The sequence below is a fragment of the Micrasema longulum genome, unplaced genomic scaffold (genome assembly GCF_059751315.1).
Source record: "Micrasema longulum isolate JH-2025_06_02 unplaced genomic scaffold, ASM5975131v1 h1tg000431l, whole genome shotgun sequence".
Lineage (NCBI taxonomy): Eukaryota > Metazoa > Arthropoda > Insecta > Trichoptera > Brachycentridae > Micrasema > Micrasema longulum.
Genome location: NW_028277631.1, coordinates 304,313 through 322,761, shown reverse-complemented (window position 1 = coordinate 322,761; position 18,449 = coordinate 304,313). Strand labels below are relative to the sequence as shown.

Sequence of the window (18,449 nt, the reverse complement as noted above, 5' to 3'; positions counted from 1 at the left end):
AAGCCGCGTAAAATAAAATACATGTTCATGACCATTTCCTCGTACAAAAATAGCGCATGTTCATTTTCACATCGGCTCTCAATCATCCATAAAACGCTTTTTTTAAACATTGATATATAAAAGGAATACTCTTAAAATTAACTTCCATATTTTTTGCACTAGAATAAAACTCTCAGGCTTGATAAAACCTAGAATTAAACCTGATAACTTAGTTACTTACCTCCCCCTAACTCAGTGGTCCGCTAACTCATTAGTCAAAAGATCCAGAGATCAGCATTACGACAATTGAGATTTCTATTGAAAGCTAAATTTCTTTTCTTTGTAATCTGTTTCCTCTTCAAAGCCAACGAACCTTATTATGCAGTGTAGATCTCCATATTTACTCTCTGTTATTGAATAAACATTCTTTAAATTGGCGATGTTAAGAAGATTTAACGACAATCGTGTTGACAATCTTGATCACCAAATCCATAATATTTGAAAATTTTCGCCTCTTGATGAATGATGCAATGGTAAACAAGTATCTTGTTATCGATTTTTTCTTCAAAAGTAGAAGAAAAAAAAAACGTTCTCACTTTGGTCATACTTTTAGCTCCGTATGTTGAAATTGAAATAATTTCATCAAGTTTAATGTGATGTTTCTTCGTGCATTTGATTACAGTATTTGCAATATCCCCAATAATTCAAAAAGTAATAGTCCTAGAAGTTCTTCTATAGAACCTGTAGATAAAACAAATTGAACAAAAAGTGTAACTTGCGCCGAGCCGCACTCGAGGGTCTAAAGAGCCGCGGTTCGCCGACCACTGCCCTCACGCAAAGTTTTGTACGTGTAAAATGGAGTACCTACCAGCATTTTCAATAGCCGACTCGAGAACGGGAATTTGTTCGTTGACAGATCTCTCGATGCTCGACTTAATATCATCGAAGACTTTTTGCCCTTCCATCACTTCGTCTTGAATATTTCCATCTATCAATGTGGACACTCGCGCTAGCAACTCTGACACATCGGGCAACTGAAATTTACACACAATATGGTAAAAAAAGAACATATTTTACAGGAACAGAAGATACAAAAGTAGAATATCATGTAATTGATTTCTTTGGCAATTAGAATTTACTTTGTAATATTTAGAACAAAAGATTTTCAAGAACATAATTGTATAGTTTTAATTATAATATTATATTTCATATTATGTATTACATTATAAATTGTTCACTGCTGTGATTATTTCTGTAAATCAATTTTTTGTAAAAGGTTCATTGACCTATTGATGAATAAATAAATGTTTGTTAATTATTGTTGTCTTTTTTCTTCATAATTTAGAAGTAATTGCTATGTAATTTTGAACATACATTAGGTTTCAAAGGGTGTTTTTTAATCAGTATGGGAAATAAATACCAGTTGCAAATACATACTAAAATCAATTTTATAAAATAAAAAACGACAATTACATAAATTAAAAAAATATAAGGTCACAGGCCAGTTAGCATTTGACCTTAAATAATACAAACAATAACAAAAGGACTCAGGTGCTCTAATAAAAGTCGACTCTCAAAATGTGAATGCCATTTTAGGCGGAATTACGAATTGCATCCTAGCAGACAAAAATAGATGCCGCAGAGAAGATTGCCAGCAAATAGAAGAAAAAAAAAACGGTCATTATTATTTGATTTATTACAGGATAAATAAAGTCACAAAGTTAGAGTTCTTTTGAACATAAATACGGTCTCAAAGGGTTACAACCAGATTTTTAGGATTCTAATGTAATTTTCAAATTTTCGGGTTTTAAATAGAGTACATACAAAACGGCTCGCAGTTGGTGTCATGTCAGTCTGACGTCACACGTCATGCCCGCCGAGTGCACTTGTAACAAACATTGCGTACAAGTATGGCACGGTAACGTAATATGTGGGTAAACGTCTCGTTTTCCGGTAATTCAAAATGTGCATATTTTAAACCACTATAGAAAGTTTATCCAATGTCACATGAACAAAAAAAAACATACCTCTACCATCGTAATTTTTTTGATTTTTTAAAAAGAAGATTAAAAAATGTTTAATTATCATATCGGGTTGTGGTCCCGTGGCTAGTGTCTTGGACTCACGGACCACAGGTCCGTGGTTCGAATCCCACTCTACCCCAACTTGATTCCATTTTTTAATAGTGAGTTATTTACAACTCGTTGAAAATGGCCCTCAAAATAAAATATTTGGGTAAATCATGAGAACGCAAATATTTATTTTTTCAAAAAAAATAAAAAAATTAATTAAATTTAAAAATTCTGAATGTTTTTCTTAACTATTTGGCCTTGACTGAATACATATTTATTATTGATTTGTTCCTCATGACATGCATTAACATCCTGGCTGCATTATTTTTATTATTATGTTTAATATAAGCGTATTAGTCTGGTCTTAATTGGACTATGTTTTTGTCTATATAAATCAAATAGCTAAGATTTTTTGCATTCGATACTTTTGTAAAATCAAACCTTTATATAAATAAATAACAGGAATAAAAGATAACACTTTCGATGAAGGATTAATGAACGGGGAAGAATGGATATACAAACCCTCGGAAAGTATTTGTCAAGCATCTAAATGCGGCATGAAACAAAGACATACATAAATTAGGAAGGTAAAATGATGCATGCAGACAATCAATAATCATATTCATTAAGAAGTACAAGAAGAAATATTAAAGTCAAAATGTTATATAAAAAATAGTATTAATTAATATTTTTTGTTAGACTTATAAAAAAAACAGTGGTTTTAGACAATCATGTTTAAACATTAACAATTATAAAATACAAATTTTATTATTAGCTTTACAAACTTTTTATTTTATTTCAAGAAAAAACTCGTTTTGGGCTTATTACAGTAAAACCTCGTTTTTACGTTCCTCAATTTTACGTTTTCCCGCTTTTTACGCCGAACTTTTATGGTGCCATTTTTTTCCACACATTCTCATTCAAATATTCCCCCGATAAACAATTTTTTACGTTTTTCATAACACCGGTTTTACGTTGAAATTTTTTCAAAACTCATTTGATCTGTCGAAAAACGCCGAGCCGCGCGCCGCCGCGTTTGCCCAACATGGTGAATAAAATCAAGGTTAATAAAAAAATGTGAAAATTGCTGTGTCAAACTAAATTCAAAGTAGGTTCGGTGTAATTGACCATTTTGTTTAAGTGTCTAATTTTTGTCATTTTACTCAACAGTGACATGCGGTTAACGCATGAAGAATAAAGTCTTTACATCAATAAATTACGATGCAGAAAGTTTTAAAATTTGGCAATAGAAATATTATTTGAAGTTATAAACATAATATAGAAAGAAGACAGTTCAAACAGTTATCATAAAAGTGTGAGTTTTGCTAAGATAAATGACTGTTGAAACACTGTGATGCCATGCTAAAAAAAGTGATAACATATAAATAAAATTTCCCAATATTTAGGGAAAAAATCATTGTATGCATTTTACGAAAATCAAATTTTAATTTTTGTGTTTTAAGCTACACAAAATTATTTTTAAAAAAATATTTTAACTCAATAAAAAAAACATTGTAGTATTGATTGACAAAATACAAAATATTTTTAATGAAATCATAGGTAAATATGAATAATCCCCAATTATGACAGTTTTTACAAATTGTCTGCAGTTTTTCATTTCCTCACTTTAGTGTTTTCCTTTTTTTGTTTGAGGCCGACATTTTTATTTATTTATCTGAATCTAACGATATTTGTTTGATGGAGGTTGGCTACGATCACAAAAATTTTTTTTTTACTGGATGTCTGCCAAAAACAAACTAGGCACTTAAAATGGCCGAAATTGACAGATTAATTATAAACACATATACAAATCGGGTTGTGGTTTTGTGGCTAGTGTCTCGGACTCACGGATCAAAGGTCCGTGGTTCGAATCCCACTCTACCCCAAATCGATTCTCATTTTCTAATAGAGAGTTATTTACAACTGGTTGAAAATGGCCCTCAAAATTAAATATTTGGGTAATCATAAGAACGCAAATATTTCTTTGTTGAAAAAAAAATAAATATATATTACAAGCATTCTTTTAACAATCCCTGCGTTATCAAATCCTATTTTTTTTTTAAATGTTTTAATTTAACTTTGAATGTACCTGTTGATAGATCGATACAAAATTACAGTGATTTTTTTTCAATGATATCATGCAATCTTGTTAAAGAACAAAATATTAAGAAAAAATACATATTAATTTCATAAAAGTGTAAAAGTTTTTTGGAAGTGATTATGGAAAAGGGAATATCTGTATCAGTATGCATTATTAAGTAAATTACGCTATTTAGATAAGTCAATAAAATGTTACCTGGCTAAAGTCTATTCCCGAAGTATCCAATTCTCCAATCTTGTACTTGTTAAGAATATCCTGACACTGCTTCCGTTCGCAGGTCTTCAAAGTGTGCAGAAGTTCCCTTTTGACTTTTCTCAAGCCTATAAAAATGGTACATTTTATAATTATTAATATGAACAAATTAATTACAAATTGAACTCACTAATGCGAACTTGCCAGTGACAATTTTGGTACTAAATTTCTAGTGAGGCTACAATATATTTTATACTCCAATACTGCTAGACTTTAATCATCAATATTGATATAGTTAGTTACTCAATTAAAAAAAACAACAATAAGAATAAGCATGGTTACATCTTTTTGAGTTTTGATAGAATTACTAAGTTATTAATTACTAGGAACATATGTACTCAATTCCAAAACATGTGGTAGCGACTAAAAGCGACTAATACAAGAACAGCCGTGAGGTTGACAGGTCCGAATTCCGCTTTGACCCGCAACGCGTAATCCGCTGCAACGTCACCTTGGAAGAGATATGTAACGCCGTGCATCAGAAGAACTCATTACATTTCATATTGGCATTTCGTGTCGCCCGACCACCAGCTCTCCGCCAGTGTTCGCTATTGTAAACTCCTTCTGTACAAAATAATAGGATGTAACTCGTGTGAAACTACTTAATAAATAACTTTAATTGTAATCCATCTTTCTCATTTAACCTCAATAAGAATACTCCGCGCGCTGCTCCCTTCCTTTCACTTATATACATCATTGAATTGTGGTCAAAACAATCCCCCAAGGTCAAAACTCACTCGATTGTGACGTCCGGAGAGTATGTTTTCTCTTAACATTTGAGGCTCGTTTACTTTCCGCCTAACCGATATAAATGTACTCCAAATTCACCCTTACGTACATTAAAATAAAGAGGTTTTTTGCTTGCAGCACATGTTGTCTGAAGGAGTGGGACTAAATTAATAAATAATGAAGATGTTATGTGCAATGCCCGTGCGTTAGGGTTGGTTTTACGTTGAAATGTTTTTATATTAAAGCTTTTTATTCAACGCATCAAACTGTGAATGTGGCAGTATGATTTTTCAGTGAGGTGGAGCCTTATTTGCCTCACCTGCAAAATCCCCTCTGGAGCTTGAAAACCAATATGCTAAAGATATTTATGTTTTAAAAATAAACTTTGTAAATTTAAAACACAATATATAATATTTTGTTCCCAGTGTAAAATTTTTAATTTGAATGGATGATTGCGTTTATTGATATGGCATTGAACTCCATGAGTTTTCAGTTTATTCTCATAATATGTAGGTACTATTAATTTAACCTCTGCATTGGACATAAATTATTTTGCATCGTCGGCATGATTTTTCATTCACTTCATTTGTTCAGTATTTTATGTTTATTTTTGTTGTTGTTTTGTGATGCATTTAAATCAAATTATGATTTGAATGCATCAAGACTTGCTTATTTGTAGCGTTCATGGAGGAAGATACAAATACATGTATATAATGGTTAACTCAGAAATACTGATTTTGAATTGATCTAGTTGTAGTAATTATTACTTAATGATATGTTGTAAATAACAAATAAATCAATAGATATTATGTTGAAAACATTAATATTCCAGAAGAGCTAATTTGTAAATTTACCTCTGTTATAATTTTACAGAATTTTAGTTTGAATTTACAATTATACTTAAAGATTACGTAAATCATATGACATTGGAAAATTATGCCCAATCAACAATTTTACTGTGCTGAATTGATGTTGAAATATTAGACAAAGCATGATGAGCAGAGACTTACCATCGTTGAGTTGGGAAGCATTATCCCTAAGCAGGTTGGTAACGTTCCTGATTTGAATGAGGTTCTTCTTCACCTGGCCGAGGTCGTGCACCATGGTGTTGAGAGTGGTCACCGACACAGCCTTGGAGAACTCGGCAAGTTGGTCCGACACTCGTGCCCCCCCAGTCTTCAGCATGTTCAGCAGGCTGGCCTGCACAAGTCAACAAATTAGCATTAGCATCTTCAAATCATCAATTACATTTGATGGCGTTTGTAACTGCTGCAGCCCTCTCATTATAAATAGTCAAATTACTCATTAAATGAAAAATTCTTAAGTATCTTTCAAATTTGTACTTTTATTTGACTATCCTTTCTTTCAGTTTTAGATTACACAGAGACACAATTTTAACAACTGTATCAGTTTTTTTCATAAATAAGAGACACAATTTTAACAACTATAGCAGTCATTTCCTAAATTAGAGACACAATTTTGATGACTATAGCATTCGTTTCATAAATATAAGACACAGTTTTTATGACTATAGCAGTCATTTCCTAAATAAGAGACAATTCTGACTATTATAGCAGTCATTTCCTAAATGAGAGACACAATTCTGACGACTATAGCAGTCATTTCCTAATTGAGAGACAATTCTGACGATTATAGCAGTCATTTCCTAATTGAGACACAATTCTGACGACTATAGCAGTCATTTCCTAATTGAGAGACAATTCTGACGATTATAGTAGTCATTTCCTAAATGAGAGACACAATTTTGACGATTATAGCAGTCATATCCTAAATGAGAGACAATTCTGACGATTATAGCAGTCATTTCCTAAATGAGAGACACAATTTTGACGGTTATAGCAGTCATATCCTAAATGAGAGACAATTCTGACAATTATAACAGTCATTACCTAAATGAGAGACATAAATTTGACGGCTATAGCCGCGAAGGTGTTAATTAATAACTGTAATAGCGAATTAAAGCATTTAATTGTATAAAATAATTTTCCAGGACTCGCCTGCAGCTCGTTGTAGTTGTCTGTGAGCAGCGTGTGCATGTGCTGGTTGGTGGTCCTGAGGTACGTGCGCGAGTCGCTCAGCCCCGCGCGCGCCGTGTCCGGGAGCGTGTGCACGCCCTCGTTCATGCGCGAGTTGGTCACGAACGTGCACACCAACCCGAACCTGCAACATCATTAGATTAGAGGAATTGCTATACACAAGAAATCTTACTGCGCCAACAGTCAAATTTAACGTGCACCAAGTGAAACAACTACTAAAAAAAAATTAGAGTTTAATATAAAATTTCAGAAAATTGCAAAACGCCATCAAAAATATTATCATCCCACTTTCCGCATCCGGCGGTGCATAGGGCGCTACATTGGAAAACCAAATGTAGTGTAACTTGATCATATCGGCTGCTTAGAGGTAAAACTCATTATTTGCAATATTGAGCAAAAATTAGTTGAGTGTACAAAATTCATTATCTACATTCAATGTTTGATATGCAAAAGTCATTATCTGCCTAAAGTGGCGGTACAATAAAATAAAATCACACAAAAATCATTAATTACATTATTTCGATTTTTAGTGAGAAGTAAAATTAATTATGAATTTTACTTGTTGAAATCGATATAAATTTTGCAGGCAAAAGTCACTAAATGACTTCATGAATTTTACTTGTCAATGGTGTAAGATGGATCTATTGCTTCCTCCTGACCATGGCCAATTAAACTGCATCTTTCGGGTTGAGGGGTAAGTGGGGACAAGCGGGGGGGTATCGCTTTCTCTCAAATATCAGCGCGATAGAAAGAGAAAGCTACAGAGATGGGCCATCTAGTGGGCCATTGGCCATTCAATAATTAATATCATTAATTGACAAGTGACTTTTTTTCCTGACAAGAAAAATTCAACATTCATCGTAAAATTCATCGTCGGCCTCGTGGTGTAACGGTCAGCGCGTTTGCCTGCCATGCAAGAGGTCTTGGGTTCGATTCCTAAAATGGTTGATAAAAAATATTTATTTAAAAGGGTGTTTTCACACTAGAATATTTGAACGTAGTTACGCGGAAAGCAGCCAGCCATAGAAAAGTGAAACTGAGATAATAACACCTTTGTGAAAAGACTTAATAATTTAATCTACACAACAGTTGGAATGTTTTTGACTTTAACAAATGATAAACAATGAATACATTAGTTTTTTTTTAAATAATACAAACAAGAATCTTATTGTGTATTTGAACAGTTTTAATGATTTTTAAGTACCGTAAGCTTTTTTTAGTGCTGTGGGTGTTTTCTGTAAATTGAGAAATGCTGTTTTTGTGATCGACACCGTTTTCGAAAGGTGATATATACAATTTTTTTTATGCGGTCTGACTGATGTTAGCAGAACATAGAATTGACCTTACTGCACCCGATAACATAAATATCTAATTTTCACGAAATTGTGGACTGGCTGCTTTCTGCATAACTGCGTTCATTTCATAGTCCCTGGACTGGTATCTGAAGCGTAAGACTGATCATCTTACCTTCATGTAACAAAAATGATCAAGATACGCTGCGATTGGTGTACCGATGCAGTGCCCTATGCACCATTAGGTGTGGAAAGGGAATGATGATGATGATGAAAATTAATTTACTGCGATTTTTCGATTTTAAAGCAAAACAAAACTAAAATAAGGTAAAAATTAAAAAAGATCTAAAGACAAATATTTACCACACTTGCTAAAAAAAAAATGTTTTTAATGAACTAAAAACTATTAAAAATAATATATCAATAAATAAATTTAAAATCAACATCCTGTAGATTTTAAATGCGTTTGTGTAAGTTTTGCGAACGCGCCAACTCTGGTAAATCGAATCAGCAGTTTTGATAGTATACGTAGGACCGTCAAGTTCGTCTTTTTTATTCCACTACTCTACTAATTAAAACTTTTTTATTGTAGTTGATAGATCAATGAAGCATTTTTCATAATTGACTTTATAACGTTTAGTTACAAAATTAATTGTTAGTGCCCATCAAACTTTTAACATCAAATATCTCGAAACTGGTAATTAAAAAAAAAAAAAAAAAAAAAATTATTGGGGATATCAACAGTAATACATGTAACAAAAATATAACAAATAAAATATACAGAGAATAAAACCAATGACAGATATCCACAGAAATACATTAAATACACGTACAATACATACTAGTGTGTTTGTGTGAGTGTAAGTGAGTGAGAGGGTGGGTGAGTGGGTGTTATAATGGAATGAGGGTGGACATGTGTGTAAATATTGCACAAGTGTCAAGTGTCGAAAATATAAATATATGTAAAATATTAAGAATTAGAGATAAAATAAAATAAAATAAGACTTTATTATTAAAACAAGGTATAAGACAAAAAAGTATCTTTTAAGACGCGCATTTTAAATGTTATTTTTTTTACAATCGAATGGATCAATAAGGGGAAAGTTCAAATTATATTCACGAGCAAAACGTATAAGTGGAGAGTTCTGGGCATAGTTCGTACGAACTGCTGGCACATGTAATAGAGAGCTCGACGTGTGACGGGTGCGGTAGCCGGGGACATTTAATGATAACTCCGACATAAGAGCCGGACTATCAAGGCGTCCACTGAGTATGTCATGCAGGACCCCCATGGCTAATAGTAGACGGCGATCTTCTAAACTAAGCGAGTGGTGCTTTTTGCATTTAATAAAATTTAAATTAGACTTAATGGTTTTTAGCAGAATGCCCAGGCTGTATTCACCGCAACGGGGAAATGGTTTACGTACATAAAGAGGGTTGTGATGCAGATGAGGAATGTGGCGAGCATGAACTTCCGGCATTTGTCGTGTTTCTTGTCGAAGGGTTGCGACCGCGCCCCACATTTGCCGGCACAGCGACAGCAGCAGAAACAAAATCTGAAATTTTACAATCACATTAAAGATTTGCTCATAGATTAGACGGCCACTATTAAAAATGGACGCGTAGTGTTTTTATTACTGAAATATTCAACCAGTAGCTCAATCACAAATAACTATCGACATGCTAATAAGCGACGTGATAACAATTTCTCACCATGGTTGTTTATCGTATTCGCGATCACAATGCAACATCCGTGAACACCTAATATTAAATGTCAAAATATTTACGTTTCGCGACGTATAATCCTGCTGCGCGATCACATATTTCAATTTCACCAGTGTAAATATGGAAAATATTCCAAAACTCATATTTTAATTCATTTATTTTTTATTTATTGCATTTAGCCGGCGCGGCGGTCGGCAAGCCAAATGTCAATAAAAGCAGTCGGCATAGTAATTGTAATTTAATTTTAACTTTTTTGTATTAGATACTACTTTTGCAAATGCAATATATTGTATTATTCAACATTGTTTGAGTGTGTCCAAATGCTTGCAGACTGGCTGGATTTCCTCCCTAGCGAGTTATTCATATTTAAATTTATTAAACAGAGAGGGAAAACATTTTTGAGAAGGGAATATAGAAGTCTAGGCATTTACAGGGCATATGACCTATCATTGGCTGGTTAAGTGGCCGCTTTACACTCTGTGTAACATTCACCATTCTGCCCATGTTTAAACATCCACATTTCCTCAACTCTTCCATCTGTTGAATTTTGTGAAGTAATGGTGAATGTTACAGTGTGTAAAGTGGCCACTTAAACCAGCCAATGACAGGTCATAAGTCCTGTAAATGCCTAGACTTCCATATTCCCTTCTCAAAAATATTTTCCCTCTCTGTTGAAATAAATTTAAAAATTGTATTATTTTTTATAGTTAACACCGATTTTTCGCCAATGAACTGTATTTATTTACGAGGAAAACAAAAAACAAACCGACACGAGCGTTGACTTACAGATTACACACGCGTTGACTTATGACTGCGATAACTTAAGCAATATTCACTATTGTTCATTGTGATCGCTCAAATGCTTAGCATGTTTTTAAGCACGTCGATAGTTATTTGTGATTGAGCTACTGATCCTTTAAGTACCGGGCTATCGGGTAGGGGGCGAGTGCTCCAACACCCTCAGGTTTAACCGGGTCAGACAGCGTATTGGCTTTATTTAATTTTTGTAGCAAAGCCTTGAAAGGGGTCTATACTACGAACTCACCCGATGATGGGGAGCAGGATTGCCATAAGCAGGACCACTATGACCAGGGCAAGGATCCCCGCGTAGTGAGTGGCCACGGTTTGCCATTCCTCCGCCAGGTCTCCCGCCAGCTCTATGTGTCCATCGTGAACTTCCAGTAAACCTGGAATGAAACAAATCAATTGGTGAGATTACAAATATGAAAACATGCGAGACAAAGGGAAAACTGCTGTCAAAAGGAAAAAAATATATAAAATATTTCATTATTTATGTTCGAAACATTGACTTTGTAATTGAGATATATATCTGTAATAAGTGCTGCAAAATAAGTTCAGGGGAAAGCTATAAATATTTGGGTATCCACATAGATTATAGGCTAAAATGGGAAAAACGTGTAGCTAAACTAACAGACAAACTCAGATATGATGTTTTTATGTTTTCCAAAGACTGAAAAATACTTTAGCCAAAGAAAAATAAAAAATAGTATATTATGCTTTAATTCAATCTTCAATAACATATAGTAGAATAGGATGGGGAGGAGTCTTGGACGTGCAAAGTCGCTCAGTAGAAATTGCACAGAAAAGAATAATTAAGATAATGCACAAAAAACATAGACTATTTCTTAGTAATGAACTATACGTAGAAAGTGGACTCCTTAGTTTTAGAAAATTATATTTATTTCAGTGCCTGAAATATGTTCACTTAAACAGGGAATTATTTAGAAATAATTTAAATCGGATAAGCAGTAGATCCGATGGTGTACTGTCAGTTCTAGGATGCAGAACTAAGTTTGCACAGAGACACTCTTTACATGTTGGTTCAAGATCCTTCAATCTTCTACCTAAGGAACTACAAAACATTAAATCACCGATACAGTTTAAAGCAGGTTTGAGGTCTTGGATTAGCATGACAGGAACATCTTTTAAAAAATAAAAATCAAATGCATACTGCAAATAAATCCTGTTTTTATAATATCAGCATATGTTAATCTTGTTTTTCTTTTCATGGTCATGTCATACCATATTTACTTGCTATAAACTTATAAATCATTAAAAAATGAATGGCCCACGCTCAGACGCTGAAGTCTTGGTGGGAATTATTTCCAAATTATGTTATAACTTAATTTTAAGATGCATTTTGCTAAGTGTATTTTTGTAATTAAAATTTTAATATATGTATGGAAAAATAAACAAATAAAAAATTAAAAAAAATATTTCAACCGGTTTGTAAAAACTATTCGATTTTCCGAAAAATGATGTAAAAAATATTATTATCAACAACAGGGTATGAATTATACATGTTTTTTTTGTTTGTAAAATGAATGCAATCGGTAAGCATTAATAAATAAATTTTTAAATAAAAAAAAATTCAAAAAATAAAAAATCCGCATTGACAGCTTAAAATCAAACAAACAACCATCACACTATTTTTCTATAAGGGTAGAAAAGGGGTAAAATTCCACAACACTTTCTTTAAATAAATTAATATCTCGCTTGCTTTATTTACATTTATAAATCTTACCATGCATGCGTGTCAATTAATCCAACATTTGATATGTTCACATTCCTGATATAAACAAAAATTAAGTAGGTAATCCACTAACAAAAATAAAAACAACATAATGTGAAAAAAATATCATATCAATTCTACGAAATGAAGAAAGAAAATGTGTGCCATTGATTATTTAGCTACAAAAGGTGAAAAGGGTATTACACAAAGGTTTCCTAGAAATCGAAGTGGGTAGGGTAAATATACCAGTTGTATGTAAGGGTAGGCTGTACAATAAGGTCTATATACGAACCCAGACCCCTATAAAGAATTAAACCATTTTAGCAGCAATCCGGGGCGCGATTACAAACGCTTCAACGGTACATATCGAGACAGTATAAATAAAATCGATATTTATGCACGAAAATGTGTATATTTGTATGAAAATCTAAAGTATCTTCATCGGTAACCGGTGATTGAACATTGTATCGATAATATATTTTTCATATGGAAAAATTTATTTTATTTTGTAGATAAAATTAAAGATAACAAATGTTAACTTACGGGCCCAAGGCCCCGATTACAATGAAAAGTTAACAGTTATCTTCGACTGTCTATAAATAAAAACCGATATTTGTACGGAAATTAGTATAATTGCATGAACATATAAAGCGTCTTCGTCGGTAACCTATAATTGAACATATTTAGAAGAAAAAAATGTTTGCATATTTTGCTTTTCATACAGAAAACTTAATTTTACTTTGTAGATAAAATTGAAGATAAATGTTAACTTCCCATTGTAATCGGGGCCCAGGCACCCTGAAGTTGATGAGAGATAACAGTTTTGGGCAATCCCATATAGAATTTACAATTTTTAATCAATTTAAAGGGTCTATAATTGTTCTTCTATCGTTAAGTTTTAACAAATTTAATCTTATCTTGATGTAACAGATAACCATTGCATTATGTGCAATGAAGTGCCCTATGCACCATCAGGTGCGGATAAACGCATGATGATGATAATGACTAATTTCAATGTTTGGACTCAGCAGGGATTTTTTTATATCAGTCCGAACACGAAAATAATTCTTACAAAAAAACCCATGGAGAAAGATTTATCAGAGTATCTACTAACAAGGTAGATAGAAAAATAAAATAAAAAAGGATGACATTTATATTATTATTAATAAATTATTCAACAGCGTTTTGATTCCAAAGCTGGTGTGAGATAATTAATTGCTAACGAAATATTTGATATCTTACTTTACGTATATAATATATACAGGATGTTCATTAAACCCTGTCACATCCGAAACCACGATGATCAGCATGAGCAAGAAGACATATTGGCACATTAAAATATTTTTTTTGAAATAATAAAATTTTTAAAAAACTCTATAAAAAAAGCAAATGGTTGCTTACTTCTGCAGGGGTGAAACGAGGAGGGGGGAGGGGGCGGGGAGAGACTGATACTGCGCCGCGCTCCCCTCGGAAGTAAGCAACTATTTGTTTATTAAAATATTTTATTTTTTAAAATTTTCTTTGTTCTAAATATTTTTTTCAATATGCTAATGTGTCATCTTGCCCATGATGATCATCGTGGTTTCGGATGCGACAGGGTTAAAAGAACACCCTGTATAATGTAATTTTGAAAATACATAAAGCAACAGTTTAGCCATATGGAATGAAAAAACCACCGGGAATCGAACCCGGAATTGTTTAGCGCGTGACAAATGTATCACGGAAGCCGTCAACTCGAAAAACCATTTAAAAAAATACATTTTACGCCAGAAGATAGTCTAATAGGATATTTTGACAAATAATAGTGAAAAATCACATTATTTTACGAGACTCAATATTTTTATACGGAAGCTGTTTTTTGTTTATTTCAGAGGTAATTTCCGGCAATTTCAGTGTTATCAATGTTTATGCTTAGGTAATCAGATTGAAACAATCACCGATTCATTCATAAATACTGTAAATCAATTAGAATAATTAGATAATTGCTTACTGCAGATTTGATAGGAAACAAAAGAAAGGTATTTATGTATTTATTCATATTTTTTGCTTACAAACTATAATTAATAATAAAAATAATGTGACCTCACTGGGGTTTCCCGTGCTGAGGACACTTAACAATATACTTTTTTAAATTACATTTGAGAATAAACAAAGAAGACTAACTTTAAAAAACGAAGATAATTGACAAATATTCAGAAAGTTTTAAAAACAAAGTATTTATGTACATCTATATTATTTATATTACAAAACACACAATGAAAATAAGAAAAACCTAACATAAGCTATACACTTGTGGAGCAGTTAATTCAATATTGGTATGGGCGAATGATTCATTTTACTTCTACCTAGCTCCACTATCCATTTTTTTATGGCCTTTTTAAACATTTTCTCGTTACTAATTGTTTTAATAGATAGTGGAAGTAGGTTATATATTTTAATTGCATAATACTCAAAATCTCTTTGTCCGAAAGTGGTTTTAGTTTGTATTTGTTTAAGTTGTCTATGTGTTGAGGATCTAGTGATTATTTTATTTTAATGTGATGTATTGTGGGGGCTATGTCTTATATTTGAGTAAGAGTAGTTTTTGAATCTATAAGTGAGTATTGTTTTAGCGTGTAATTGTTTTGGTGTCATAAGTTGTGATTTATAGAATATTTCTTCAGTAGATGTATGTATCGGGACTCTGAGTATTATTTTAATGATGGATTTTTGTGCAACAAATACACTATTTAAAACTGTGTCACTCGCACCACCCCAACCGATTATACCGTACTCCAAAATTGATTGGCACAATGCAAAGTAAATCTTTAAAAGTTCCTGTACATTAATTATATTTCGAATTGTTTTGAATATATACGTTAGTCTCTTAAGTTTATTAGTAATATTTAATACGACAATAGAAACCGTGAACTCCAAAATGTAAGAAAATCTAAACCGGCAGCCGGACGCCATCGCCAGAGTGCACTATGTCGGCAATAGTCGTGAATCGTGAACAAGGAAAAATAATCACGAGCTTCATACTTCCGACTGTCATTCTGGGTCAAGGTCCTGTAACGGGTATTGTAGTTTTTACTATCTTATCACTTCATCAGCGGCATTAGATAAGCACCGTGGCGCAGTTGGTTAAACAGTCAGTTGTGAGAAAAAAAACTTGGGTGTTATGGTGTATTTTTCAATAAATCCTTCCATATATGAGTTGATAAATATCAAACGCCAGTATGTCCACCCAATTTAAAAAAAATATTTGTTCTACAAAATGTGGAGCAAAACATATTATCATTTCAGTACTGTTCAAATTAAATCATATCCTCATTACTACTGTCCATTTAGATTCAGATCTTTCTCTTCATTCTCAGGTCAATAATTCTTCCATATCCGACAGATCAAATCCGTGCGGAGAAATATTCCTATAGATGCAACTAAAGCTCTTGTAAATGCTGATGTCGTTTTGCGTCTAGATTACGGTAATGAAATATACGCAAATCTTCCAAAATACCAAACTAACAAACTTCAATCTGTTTTCAATGCAGCAGCAAGGCTTATTACGGAGTACAAAAATATTCTCACATCTCACATATTCGAGATTTGCACTGGTTAAAAAGCCCAGAGAGAATAAAATACAAGCGTTGCTGGACATCATTTAAATCCCTTCATGAAATGGCTCCAAAATACCTATCGGACCTTTGTATTAGGGAAAATACATGTCAAAGAAAATCTACTCTTAGGTCAGCATTTGATTCAGGAAGAGGAAAACTTGTCGAAATCCGGCGCTCCCCAAACACTAGATTTGGAGATTGTGCTTTTGCCGCTGTCGGCCCCTCTGCCTGGAACCAACTTACGAATCATCGACAGTACCAGTCAGTTCTGATCCCAACTAAAATCCCACTTCTTTAGACTATCATACCCTCAATTTTAAATCTGGAAATATAATATATCACTTTAGTTTAGTTAGAATGTAAGTTTAGGTATACAATTGTAAAGCGCCCTTGAGGTGATTTTTCACAAAAATGGCGCTATATAAATCAGACAAATATTATTATTATTTTTATCCGAAACCACGATGATCAGTATGGGCAAGAAGACATATTAGCACATTAAAATATTTTTTACAACGAATAATTTAAAAAAGTATATATATGAAAAAAAACAAATAGTGGCTTACTTCTGAAGGGGAGAAGCGAGGGGGGCGCGGCCGCGTTGTTAGCGGTGTATCAGACTCCCCCCTCTCCCCTCCCCGTTTCTCCCCTGCAGAAGAAGGCCACCATTTGTTTTTTTTATATTTAAAAAATAATAATTTACTAATATGACGAATAAAATAAAAATATTAATATGACGAGGACGACCAAGGAAGACGTGGCATGATCAGATAAACCAAAGTCTTAAGTCTGGTCATGTGGAAAGCAGACAGAACCGAAGGGCATGTATGACAAGATGTATGAATGTGGAAGAGGCTAGGATTGTATGCCAGGATAGACTTGTGTGGCGGTCCATTCTCTCTGCCTACCCCTACGGAGAAATGGCGTGATGGTAGTAGTAGTTATAATTTATTCGTTCTAAGAATTTATTTTGATGTGCTAATATGTCTTCTTGCTCATACTGATCATCGTGGTTTTGGATGTGACAGGGTTATAAAAACACCTGTATATGAATAAATAAATTTGAATTAAATTGAATGTGAAAGCATTCAAGACGATCACTATTTGTTTATAATCATTGATCAATAAGTCCACTTATATTCACTACACATCAGGGGCGAACCGTCCATATAATCGATTATTCGCAGCTTACTATTATATTTCACTACCAATAGTAATGTTTTATAGTAGTTTTAATTATAGGAGAACAAATAAAATAATTTGTATTTATTATAAATTAACGTCACTGTTTATATCTTCCTCAAAAAATAAATATAAGCTGCTAAATACGCACCCAGCGCATTGCCCGGTTCCGATTATTGCAGCTTATTTTTCAATACAAAATGTATACTGTATTTTAACATTAAAAAACCCAGTGCGTATATTTTCCTCACTAAGTTCACTTGCAGATTACAGATATTATTTCAAGCTTCTCTATTTGAAGAGTAGCATTTCGAGCGTTATTTCCTAAATACCATTTTCGTTTGATAGTATTCTGTTGACATATGACGCCAGTTTTTTAGTCCGAGCGTTTTAGCTAGTGGCGCCTCGCTCGGTGTCGTCAATTTCTTGCATTATTCATTCTCAGTTTAGAAGGAAACGAAGCTGACGGTCGGCGCGGCGCAGCGCGGCGGTCACGACGGTCACGTGACATTTTTGTTGCAATATTATTGCGAATATTTCTAATGAATGTTATTGTTATGTTATGTCATGTAATGTAATATGTAAAGTTAAAATTATGTATTTTGGCATAAATAAATTAATTTAAATCTAATCGTATTGTTTTTTTTTTAATTTTTCAGAAAAAAAAATATATATCGTAAAATATTTTTTTTTTGTGTACATAATGGGAGTGACGTTTTACAATAAAATGTTTACTTTCTTTTATATTAGTACCTAAATATTTGCAGTATAAAATGTTAAGAGAATATGCAGTCGTGTTCCAGGGTAAAAGCTCAACCAACTTTCGGGTGTCTACAGGAGTGCCTCAAGGGTCAGTACTCGGACCACTTCTCTTCAATATTACGCAAAGTTGTTAATTGTTGTTTGTTTGTTGGGTTATTGGTTAAAATTA

At 33.1% G+C, this 18,449-nt stretch overlaps 1 protein-coding gene across 7 annotated transcripts in view; it reads right to left on the bottom strand.

Moving 5' to 3' along the window:
• LOC148281617 (prominin-like protein) overlaps window positions 1–18,449 on the bottom strand; it is a 192,185-nt gene that overhangs the window by 34,328 nt on the left and 139,408 nt on the right. For all 7 annotated transcript variants that reach the window (XM_088226445.1, XM_088226442.1, XM_088226443.1 and 4 more), the window contains exons 2-7: window positions 11,253–11,394; window positions 9,910–10,038; window positions 7,152–7,314; window positions 6,144–6,333; window positions 4,348–4,472; window positions 848–1,013 (exon numbers count right to left, since the gene is read on the bottom strand). In XM_088226445.1, the coding sequence (XP_088082571.1) occupies window positions 848–1,013; window positions 4,348–4,472; window positions 6,144–6,333; window positions 7,152–7,314; window positions 9,910–10,038; window positions 11,253–11,394 (915 nt within the window). The remainder of the gene's footprint in view (window positions 1–847; window positions 1,014–4,347; window positions 4,473–6,143; window positions 6,334–7,151; window positions 7,315–9,909; window positions 10,039–11,252; window positions 11,395–18,449) is intronic.